The following is a 12,745-nucleotide window of genomic DNA, read 5'->3' on the forward strand; positions in this document are numbered from 1 at the left end:
TGCACAATCTTGTTGGCAATAGGAGGCTCCCCTTTAGTGGGGAGTAGTGCCGGAGCAAGAGTGGCTGGAGTAGTAGCCCAGTATGGGCTGGGGTGCATGCTGGGTGGTCTTGGCAAGCTGGCCAGAGCCCCAGGCAGTTTTCAATCTGCTGCCTCCATGCTGTGACCAGAAATAAACAAATCTGTGTGTGCACTCTTTAAGAGCAGAGTCTTGGTTTCTTACAGCCCTCTGGTAAACCCCATTGGTTTTCAAACCAGCTAAGGGGGCTTGTCTTCCTGGTGTCAGACCCCGGGGCTGGGGTGTCTGATATGTGGCTCAAACCCCTCTCTTCCCAGGGAGGATCCCCTAGCCTGTGATATCCTCCTTCTCTTTTTGTCCCCCCTGGTGGTTGTGGTTCCTGACCAGATCACTTCTCTTTTCTTCTTACCAGACTCCATGTGGAAATTTCTTTACAGCCCTTGTTGTAGAAGAGCTGTTTTGCTACCTCCCAAGTTGATTTTAGTGAGAATTGCTCTATATGGAGTTGTAGTTTTGGTTTGTTCATGAGGGGAGGTGAGCCCAGTCCTTATATGCCACCATCTTGATCCCCTCCCAACTCCACATTTTCATGTTACTCAAGTCTTTTCTTCAACCTCTGCCCCTATACCTGGGAGTCCTGAAAGAAAAATCTGGTAACTCTCTGTTTGTGTGTCTGCCCCAAATTTCTATTCTTCTCATGTCTCTCTGAGATCTGTAACAACTCTCTTTTTATCCCAGGCCATGGCTTCTGTGACATTTGTTGTCAAAACTTTGACTTGAAAAATAAACTTCCAATAATCAGAACTTGTCATTTTGGAATTTTACCACAAGGAGGCAGTGGTGTCCTAGCCATTAGGTCTGAACCAGCTGGCATATTTACTGTTATGCCGCCCCAGATTTATAACCTTGAGTTTTGTGTATTTCATTTACATATATAAAAAAGTAAATCTCTGTTACAATGGTTACTCAAGCACTATTTTAAAAATATGATATTTGGAATCAATGTTAAAAAGCAGTAATTTAAATGATTAAAAAGGCAGTATTTTTCTCTTAACTTATTCTAGCAACATATGTTATCTCAATAGTGCAGAAAGGCACTCGATAAAATTCAGCACTTGTTCATTATAAAGGTCTTTGCAAACTTGGAATAGTAGGGATGTTTCTTAATGTGATAGAGTAATTACAAAGCCTACAGTAAACTTTTGCTTAAACAATACATTTTAGAAATTTGTCTTCAATTAAGATAAGACAAGGATGGCCACTATCACTTCTACAATTTAATATTGTATTGAAATTCCCAGGATAAGGAAATGAAAGAAATTAAAATTTAAGAATTGGAAAGAAAAAAAAGGATTAGTTATTTGAAGATGATGTGCTTTTCTACATAGAAAATACTATAGAATCTACAGATAAACCAAAACATATACAGATTCATCACATGTGCTCTAATCTTCTGAAAAATAAATAGAATGTGGTATACCTCTACAGTAGAACACTATCTAGCAATTAAATGAATGAACTATTTCTACATATCAACCTGGATAAATTTCTAAAACATGCTGACAAAATAAAAACTAATTTCAAAATGTTTCATGTAGTGGGAGACATTTATGTAGAGTTTAAAAAACACAGACACGTGTAATAGAAAAATATAAAAGCATGCATGAAGAAGTGTATTAGTTTCCTATTGCTGTTGTGAAAAATTACCACAAATTTAGCAAGTTAAAGCAATGCCTATTTATTATCTCAAGGTTCTGTAGCTCAGAAGTCCAAGTACAGCATGCTCAACTGGGTCCTCTGCTTAGAGTCTCAGCAGGTGGAAATCAAGGTGTCAGCAGGGCTACATTCCTTTCTGGAGATTCCGGTGATGAATCCACTTCCAGGCACAGATTGATGGCTGAATTCAGTTTCTTGACATTGTAGGACTAAGGTCCCTGTTTCTTTGCTGGCTCTCAGCTGGGGGCTAGGCTCTTCTTCTAGAGGCTGGTTGCATTACTTCTCATGCTTTCTATGTAACCCTCCCCAAGAGGTGATGAGCCAGGTCTTCCCATGCTTCCACTCCTCTGTGACTTCCATTTCTACCTCAACTTTCTCATGCCAGTGAGAGAAAGTTCTCTGCTTTTAAGGGCTCATATTATTAGATTGGGTTCACCTGGATAATCCAAGATAATCTCCTTATTTTAAAGTCTGTACAAAGTCCCTTTTGCCATGTAAGGTAACATATTCACAAGTTCCAGAGATTAGAGAATGAACATCTTTGGGGGGCTATCGTGTCTACCACAGGAGACTACATTCTGACTTTAGGATGGTGGTTATCTATAGGTAGGGAGGAAGGGATTGGGAAATGTTATAAAAAGAAGACTTCAAATCTATAGTGTCCTATTTTTGAAAAATAATCTGAAGTAAATATGGTAAAAGTTAAGATTTGTTAAGTATGCATGGTGTGTAGTGGATGTTATTTATGTTTTTCTAGTGTTTATGTATATTTGAAATGTCATAATAAAAACACTTTTTAAAATAAATGAAAACAAAAAACATTAAAAGTACTGAAAATGGTGTTTTATGCATCTCAGTGTTTTAGAACAAATTCATTCTTGTGTCAGAGATCATAAATAAACCATAGAGAAGCTTTAGAAGAGTGGTTGGTGCAGAAATGGTTGCCAGGTAATATAGTTATTACTTCAGTACATTTGGGTGTGAGAAAATGCAAGAATTAAGTCAGATCCTGCAAGGGTATGTGGGACTAGGAAAGTAGTTTTAGAAAATCATATATGCTATGGAAACACACACAAATAGAGAAGATAGTTTGAATGTGCTAACTGCTAAATGTAAAAGACAAATAGAGAGGAAAAATTGAATACCAACTAGAAAAATAACAAGTTTGAGGGAACTTGGTCCCAGAGGAAGCAGAATGGAAAAATATCTAAAGCATAGGTGGAAGCATTTGTCTTGGATTGAGAAGGACATCTCCTCTACTGTATTAGCTCAGCACATATTTTTCATAGCAAAATGCCATAGTCTGAGCAGTGGAGATTGAGAGAGAGCAAGCTCTCCTGTGTCTTTTCTTGTAAGGACACTAATCCCATGATGAGGGTCCCACCCTAATGACCTCATCTAAACCTAATTATCTCCTGAAGGCCACATCTCCAAATAAAATCACATTGGGGCTTAGAACTGCACCATGTGAATTTTGTGGGACACCATTCAGACCATAGCACCTATCAAATTTAAGGAGGGAGTAAAAATAGTTCTATACAGAAGTATGTAGTCACAGATAGGTAAACATGTTCTTACATATTGGATACCAAAAAATGCATTCAGTGAAGTATCCAAGCTCTTAATCTATAACAAAAAAGGAAAGACAAATAGAAAGGTAAGGGTATCAGTGAGAATTCTAGCATACTACAGTAAAGACGTTCAAAATTAGGAAGGAAAGAAACATGCCATTTGGGAGGGGACACCAAGCCTTGCTTATTTTATTATTTTGCTTTTTTACTTACTAACATCTCTCATTTTATTTAGATACCCAATAGTAGGGGGTACTTTGTTATTGTCTAAACCATTCATGAAATACCACTCTCCTTTCCCAGATAATCAGCTTCCCAGTCTTCCATGTGACACAGTATTAGCCAATGAGTCTGAGGGGCACCCTCTAGAGGAATAATCTTTACACTCCTCTCTGACTTGAGGACACGGGGAGGGAGAAGGGTAAGCTGGGATGAAATGCGAGAGTGGCATGGACATATGTGCACTACCAAACGTAAAATAGCTAGCTAGTGGGAAGCAGCCGCATAGCAACTATGAGGGAAAGGGAAAAATATCATAGTCACACTGAAGCAATAACTTTACTTATCATGGAAATGCTGAATAAAACCCCAAATCTCATTACCCCCCCATTCCCAGACTTCTCAAGTCAAAATAAACATTCTTATGGATTAGACTATGGCTATTTAAGTTTTCTTTTATTTTCATCCAAATGCATCCTAACTGATATGCAATGCTAAGATAGAGGAAGAAACCAATCTTGGAAAAAAAATAAACTAAGACGCTTCAAATTCTTTGCATATACTTCTTTTGATAGAAATATGTAATAAGAACATCCATTGCTTTTAAAACGGTAGGGAGCAAAGAAAGTGATAAAAATTGAGATTAGAGAAAAAGCAGACAGAAGAGTAAAGTATTATAAAATATGTAAATTAGCAATAGCAAATAATAATAATAGAATAGGAATGGACTAAAATTATCAGGGACTTCCACTTCGGGTAACTACTAACTAGATCACTTGGACCAACACACATTTAAAAAATTTTTAAAAAGCTGAACAGCATATTTTTAAGATCTGCTCTAAAGATATTTGAAAGCTAAGGAGGCAGTGAGTAATTATGGAGCTGTCATCCCAAAGAAGAAGAAAACCCAGAGAAGCAAGCTTTGCATTTAGGGGTCTCTTTTTCCTGTAAGGGTATCTTGAAGAGGTGGTTGAAAATGTGAAAAAAGTTATTTTGACAGTTTCCTAAAGTTAGTGGGGAAAATGGAATTCAGGGACCACAAGGGTGGGTTGGAACCTTAAAGGGCAATACCCTGAAGTAAAGGTGGATTGGAAGCAGACCAGCTTTGTGTGGGTTGGAGCCCAGCTTCATTTCAGTCCCCAAATTACATGAGGGTCACCCAGTATTGCTGATGCCCATGGTTGTCTGACAGAAGCAAGTAAAAATGTTCTCTGGAGGAAGAGAATATAATTCAGAGCCTTAAGTTATCTCCATAATTTTTCACAATAATATCCTATTCTCAATAGAAAAAATTTAACAAGAATATGGGGAGACAGAAACTAGAGACAGTGGAAACAGATCCAGATGCTTAACTTTAAAATAAATATTTATAGAGATTAAAGAAAAGATTGAGAATTTTGGCATAATATTTCTGGAAACTATAAATAATCTTAGTGAAGATCTTGAAAAAGAAAAACTCAATGGCTGAATAAGATCTTAACGGATAAGTTTAAAGGAACTTAGTGTTGAGGAGTATACTAATAACTTATAGGATAGGCAAGAAGAAAATATATACAGTAAGGCACAGAAAGAATAAAGAAAAGAGTATGAGATATATAATGCATAGATGCAGAAGGATAACATACATTTACATGGAGTTCTAAAGAAGAGAGAGAATTAGGCAATACCTAAGAAAATAGGGCAATATGTAAGACAACAAATGAAAATATTCCAAACTGAAAAATTATATCAACTATAAATGCTAGGAATTCTGTAAATATACCCAAAGTGTGATAAATTAAAAGAAAGTCACACTTTCTCCCATCATAATAAAATTACTGAAAGTCAAAACAGAAAATATTAAGAGTGGCAAGAGGGAAAGGAAAGACAAATTAGCTCCAAAGAAGTACAATTAGATCAACAACTGACTTCTCAAGAGAAACATTAGACTAACAAGAAGACAGAAGACAATGAGTTAGTATCTTCAAAGTACTGGATTTAAAAAAAAAACAGCCCTCCCCCATTGGGATTCTGTGCCCAGTAAAACATCCTTTAAGAATGAAGGTGAAATAAATACATCACTAGAAGACTTGTACTAATCGGAAAATTAAAAGGAGTTCTTCAAGGAGAAGGAAAATGCCCACAGATGGAAGTTCTTATTTTCTTCTGGCTTATCTTCTGAGTCACCTCGTCAGCTTTGTCTAATTTGTGTTAAACTTATCCATTGAAATCTATTTTCAGGTACTGAACTTTCAATTCTAGATATAGAAAAAATTGAGCAAAAATAAAAGTCAAACATGTAGGTAAGTTTAAATGACCATTGATCATATAATAGTGATAATGTCATGTATAATAATTATGTCTTTAATGTGTATAATGATAAAACACTTGACAACATTAGCAAAATTATCTAAAGGTAAGCTATGAGTCACTTAGCTTCAATGGTAATTCCCAGAGGGATCATCCAGTAACTGTTTTTAAGTCCAAAGTATACTTCAGGCTGAGCTTTCCAGCAATCAGGAAGGACCTAGATGCCGCCTGGGCTTTCAGGTTACACCTTGCCATCCCATTGGCCACCTTAACACACAGGCCCTTCTGGTAGACCAGAGCCTCCTTTGTCAGGATGCTGCTCATAGCAGTATATCAACAGTAAGAGAGATATGTAAAGAAATGATTGTGCAGTTATGCTAGGGGAAGTATGAAAGAGGTTGCTTTATTCCTTGTTAGGAATTTGAAGTTCTCAGTTTTCCTTTTCTTTGTCATTTTATGGAGTCATAAAGGATAAGAGCAAAATGCTATCAAAGTTCAGAAGAGTTTTCTGAAGTCTTTATTTGCAGGGGCTTTTAAGGACTGAGCTTATACATTTGTCTTTATGCACAAAATGTCTAAATAGAAAAATCAATGTCAGATTACACAATGGGACAGTTATGGTGCATTTTCTATCTTGTGAATTTCTCCTGCACTCAGAGGCATGCCCACCAGCTTAGAAAACCAGGATGTATTCTGCACCAGGAAGAGAGAAACTTGGTAATATTTTCCTTCTGTTTTCTAATGTTGTTTTCCTGCTCTTGTGCTCCCCGTTTCCCCCTCAGTTCCCACCACTTCTTACCCATCCCTCATCAGGCCCCTCCTTTCTCCTGCAGTCCTATCATCTTACCTTTGTTCCCCTGGGCTGAGGTAGTGCCCCCCTCAAGTCTCTCTGACATGGTATTCATTTCTGTTACTTAGACTGTTGGTCTGTTCCTCAAAATTACTTCTTGTCCTCCTTTTGGGAAAATTAAACACTTGGGTTAGAGGTGAAGAAAAGAGAATCTAATGATTCTTCAGCACCTCATTTGTCTTCAGCACCACACTTCAGTTAGTAAGTCCTCACAACATTCCAAGCTAATTATTTTTAGCTTTCATTTCACAAATGGGACAATTAAGACAAGAGTTTCCCTATATCTTACTATACTCCTTGTTTCTGATGCTGAAAGCCCACATTATACCAGAAACCTGGAAGCTTGGGGAGGCTAATACCTGAGAACTGTCTATAAGAGGGGGGAGGAGATCAGGAAAATGATAGACTTTGGGCACCTCATGACACAAAAATAACCCTCTCCAAGCCCTCCAAACATATAGGGTCCAGAAACTAATTGTACCTTTAATTATAGGTATTCCCTATAATTATATACTCATAGGTATGTGGAAGTTGAGGGCACGAGACACTGCATTGGGGCAAACCTCTCCTGTTGGCAGAATTTTTCTCCTGTGCCCTTCCCACAACTGGTTTCATGCAAGCTCAGGATGTCTAAATCCGTTACTGGTTCCTAATCAGATCTGTTCTCTACTAGTAGTAAAGCTCTAGACTATTCTCTTTCTGAGTTTCCTCCATTCACTTACTCATTCACTCATTTGTGCATTTATTTTAATTGTTAAGTAACATTTTTGAGCAACTCCTTGGGCCAGTCACAATGCTAGGTACTTTTGTATGTCCCATTCTAAAATGGACTCCTCTCAGGCCGTCTTTCTTTGGAAGTGATCTAGTCGGCTAACTCCACCTAATTATGATAACAACTGAAAACTTATAGTGGTAGCATTCTCAGAGCTGTTTCCATTCTCAATTTGGAATCTGAAGCATCGATTCTGAATAAATGAAGTATCAAGGACAGTGAAATTGCAGCACCAGGCAAAAAAAAATAAGTGATTTTATTTATTTCTTTGACTGCTTCAAGTAACTCTAACACAGTACACCTCTACCTGTGAGGAAGTATGGCTCCTGACAGTGTACAGTTTCTAGGTTTGTCCTTCATGAAAATGCCCTGTGCAAGATTTTCACTCTTTGGCTTTTATTTATAGAAGAATAAGTTTCCCCAAAGTTTAAGGAATTTCTAGTGCTAGTTAATAGGGCTCCATTTAGAGTTGAGTAAAATGGAGGGGACCTTTCTTTTTGCTGCCCTCCAAAATTAATAATGGGTGCTTCTCTGTATTTCATGACTTGATTTTCCTGCGTCTTCTGCCAATGATGTGATATTCTCAGGATGAATCCAGGTTGCTGTAGCTAGAGCTACAGTGGTGAGTAAAAGAAAAAGAAGTAATAATAATAGAAAATTATTATAATCCCCACATGAGAGGAAGAATTGAGGTTTTTAGAAATAATATACACAACTTACCCTTTTATTTTCCTCCTTTAGAAATCAAGGAAGAGGTCTATATCCAACAGGAATTTTCAAACTCCATCTTAAATCTGAATTCTCACACCGACATTCAAATTTAGTCATCTTCTGGATCACTGGATTTGAAAAAGTTTTTGTTTAATTCTGTGCTAGATATCGCTCAACTAGGTGAGAAATACAGGTAATGTGAACTTGATTTCTAAGATAGCTCTAATTCTGGTTGTCATTTGGATATACATGGGAGAGAAATATTGGGTGTCGGGTCTTGCAGTGTGAGCACAAAAGATAGAGCAGGTCAGGAAGGGTCGAGATGGTGGAGTCAGTAGTGTTGAAGCGTTATCCTGAATCTTTGGATGTCATTTGGATTGTCAGTTTAGAGTAGAGAAAAAGAAGACCAAACTTTAGAAAGTTAGTGGGTAGTCTATACTTACAAATGGCATGAGGCACAGACAAGAGCTGAATCTGAATAGATTACCCAAGCTGGGCATGGAGATTATGAGCAGAGTATGTTCTCATACTGGTCAGCCGTTTCTTGTGATCAGTTATATAACATCTAGGATATCTCTGTTCTACTTTCTCTCTAATTAATTCCCTTTCTCCTCACTCTGCAAATCTCCAGCCACTACCCCTCTTCACTTTCCATTAATGACCCTATTTAAATATTTAGTGAAAAAATAAAAGCCATTAGATGAGAACTGCTTCCTTCCTAACACCAAATCTCTGGACTTCATGCCTGTTTGATGAAGTGAACCCTCTCCTGTCTTTGGTCATGTTCTGCTTCTGCTCTGAGACCCAACTGCTCTCAGAGACACCGTTTCTGCAATTTTCTCTTATTCCTCCTGCAATTTCTCCCTCTCTACTAGTTTATTATCAACAGTTTACAAACATCCTCCAGTCACTTTAATAATAAAACAACAAAAAATAAACTCTAAGACATCAAAGAAAGCACAGTAAAGGTGGAGAGGGAGTTGATCTACTAGTGTTGGGATCCCACAGAAAAGATTATTACAGGTTTTAGTAAATCTAGAGACTTAGGGAAGTTTATCATTTCAGAACGTACATTTTTTTTAACATCTTTATTTGAGTATAATTGCTGAACGTACATTTTTGAGTAGGCATGAAACTTTGTGAATGGAGCAGGTTAAAACACTTGGATATTTGTTAGGCATCAGAAGAGACTTCACCAGATTTTTTTCTTGCATTCCAGAGAAAGTACTGAAGGCAATGAGAAACCACAGTGTTGTCTCTGAGTTCATCCTCCTCGGGCTGTCTGCTGACCCCCAAATCGAGGCTCTGCTCTTTGTGCTGTTCTTTGTTATTTATATCCTGACCCTTATGGGGAACCTGATGCTGCTGCTGGTGATAAGGGTGGATTCCCAGCTCCACAACCCCATGTACTTTTTCCTGGGACAATTGTCCTTCCTGGATCTCTGCCACTCTTCTGTCACTGTGCCCAAGCTGTTGGAGAACCTCCTGTCTGAGAAGAAAACCATCTCAGTAGAGGGCTGCATGGATCAGGTCTTCTTTGTGTTTGCCACTGGGGGCACTGAATCCTGCCTACTTGCTGTCATGGCCTATGACCGCTATGTTGCCATCAGTTCTCCTCTGCTGTATGGCCAGATGATGAACAGAAAGCTGTGTATGGGGCTGGTGTGGGGCTCATGGGGCTTGGCATTTATGGATGCTCTCATCAATATCCTTGTAGCTCTCAATTTAGACTTCTGTGAGGCTCAAAATATTCACCACTTCAGCTGTGAGCTGCCCTCTCTCTACCCTTTGTCTTGTTCCGATGTGTCTGCAAGTTTTACTGCCTTGCTCTGCTCCAGCCTCCTGCATTTCTTTGGAAATTTCCTCTTGATACTTTTCTCCTATGTTTGCATTTTTTTCACCATCCTGAGCATCAGCTCAACTAAAGGCAGAAGCAAGGCCTTCTCCACCTGTTCCTCCCACCTCACTGCAGTGAGCTTCTTTTATGGCTCAGGTTTACTCTGCTATCTCATGCCAAGTTGAGGATCCACTCAAGAGTTAATCTTCTCCTTGCAGTATAGTGTGATCACCCCCATGCTGAATCCTCTCATCTACAGCCTGAAGAACAAGGAGGTGAAGGCAGCTGTGAGAAAAATGTTGAGAAAATATTTCTAGTGTTTCAAATCAGAGATTAAAAAATCAGAATGATGAGGAAATTGGGTAGAATTGCAATAAATAGTGCCTGCATATTAAGGAGAATTCTCTGATATAAGGATCTGCACGATGCCATACCTCTTTTCTTGAAAATACTTAAGAAAATTTGAAGTTATTTTCTGGAATGATACGAGTTCAGTCCTAATCAGAGGAAGGTGGATAGATAAACATTTTGTCTAGCAATTTTTCTTGCAAAAATATTTAATTTATTACACACAATATGGTAGACATTGTTATTTCCTGCTTAGGCTATCTTTACCATTCTTCCAGTAACTAAACTCCATGTGTTCAATGTGGTCCCAGAGAGACTGTTAATCACAGTGTCCCCAAATCCTCCCCCTCCCCTTCTCATTATTCACTCATTCTTCCTGGCACAGTAGCTGGTACAGGAGTGAGCACATGGTCAATGCTGGATCATTCACTCTCTTAGGATATTTGAAATTGTTTATTTGACCTACATGTGTCCAATAGAAGACTACAAATAAAACATTTGTTTATCATGCTTCAAACCATTTACATAGTGGCCCACCATCTCCAGCTGTGAGGGGGCCCCATAACAAGAGAAGATTCCCTGGCTTGTACACGCTGCTGGACAAATAGCTCTGCCACTGAGCTCTAGTGGTGCTGCAGAAAAGGCAGAATGTGAGCAAATCAACAACAGAGCAAGTACAGGGCCTTTGATAAACACCAGGAAGAAACCAAAGGGCTTTTCAACAAAGGCCCTTTAGATCATGCAACACAATTACAGCACTAGTGAGAAGGAGACTTAGGTGAGGTATATGGATTAAAATTATCATGGTCAAAAGTTAATTATTATTTCTTTCTGAAATTACCTTTTAGTTTTTACTTACTTAAAAACTGTCAACTGTCATCTTCCCCTTCACTTTGCACTCCGCAGGAGCAGAGAATATAAACTCAAAGAGAGCAACGACATTTTCTGGCATCTTCACTACTTTTTCAAGAATATTAAAATAGTTTCAAACATGCTTGTTGCACAATAAATAGATTTTGAATGTATGAATCATGAGCAAGAAACAGAGAATATATCTAGGATGAATTCTCACCAGAGGGCCAAAGCAGTTTGAAATAATTCTGTGAGTAGAATAGCCTATTATGTGAGTGCCAGTCTTTTCCTTCCTGGTGAGCCTAGCTCTGGTCCATGGATTCGCAAAGAGTGTGGCCATGGCTGGGCAAGGTGGTAGTTATGCAAAGGTCAACAACATTTTCATTCACCAAGGCCGATTTGCTGTTGCCACTGGTGAAAATTATTTTGCTAAAGGTCACACACAAATTTTGTTAGATATATTATCAGATACCTTCCACTGTTTGCTTCTATTGTGAATTAACAATCCAATTACATTTACTACTTTGTTATTTCTAGGAAAGTTGTGGTATTTTGTATACAGATCTTGTATCTTGTTGAACTTGTATCTTGTTGAACTATCTTCCTAGTTCTAATGGCTTGTTTATATATACTGTTGGATTTTTAAAATTACATTTTAATTATTTTATCTTACATAAAGGGAAACAATTTTTTTCTTTTTCTATGCAATTTTTGTATATCTCATTTTTATGCACTATGCATAATTAGTGCAGTGGCCAGGGCCTCTACCACAAGCATCTTTCTATTGGGATCAGTAAGAAAGCTTCTAATATTTCAGCATTAAGGATGATTGTTCTGTTTCTGATCAATACCTTTAACTTATAAGAGTTCTCTTCTAACAATATTTTCCTAATAATTGGTGTGAAATTTTATCAAGTGCTTTTACTATTTCTATTGAGGATCAGGACTTTTTCTCTTTTGTTTACTAATGTGTAGTGTCCATCACATAATAAGCATGCAATAAATACATGTCGAATAAAAAATAAATTTATTGAAATAATCATATGGCTTTTATTGTTTAGATTTTTAATAATAAATTATATCAACAGGTGTTCTGGTGTTGAAGAATTGTTACATTCCTGAAATCACCCTACTTAGGTAGAGTGGTAAAAACTGAATTAACTTTTGCCAATATTCAACTTAGGAATTTCCTGTTGATGTTCATAAGTGAGATAGTATAATTTTTTTCTTGCTTTCACCTGGCATACTCTTTTTTTTTAAAACACCTTTATTAGAGTATAATTGCTTTACAATGGTGTGTCGGTTTCTGCTTTATAACAAAGTGAATCAGTTATACATATACATATGTCCCCATATCTCTTTCCTCTTGCATCTCCCCCCCTCCCACCCTCCCTATCCCACCCCTCTAGGTGGTCACAAATCACTGAGCTGATCTCTCTGTGCTATGTGGCTGCTTCCCACTAGCTATCTATTTTACGTTTGGTAGTGTATATATGTCCATGCCACTCTCTCACTTTGTCCCAGCTTACCCTTCCCCCTCCCTGTACCCTCAAGTCCATTCT

At 37.8% G+C, this 12,745-nt stretch overlaps 1 protein-coding gene across 1 annotated transcript; it reads left to right on the forward strand.

The window, feature by feature from the left end:
• The first annotated feature begins 9,382 nt into the window (after nt 1-9,382).
• Nucleotides 9,383-10,300, forward strand: LOC102991748 (olfactory receptor 8S1-like). The gene is given in 1 exon segment (XM_024123024.1): nt 9,383-10,300. A coding segment is annotated over 1 exon segment (918 nt).
• The last annotated feature ends 2,445 nt before the right edge of the window (nt 10,301-12,745 follow it).

Source organism: Physeter macrocephalus, chromosome 6 (genome assembly GCF_002837175.3).
Source record: "Physeter macrocephalus isolate SW-GA chromosome 6, ASM283717v5, whole genome shotgun sequence".
In the NCBI taxonomy this organism is placed as follows: Eukaryota; Metazoa; Chordata; class Mammalia; order Artiodactyla; family Physeteridae; genus Physeter; species Physeter macrocephalus.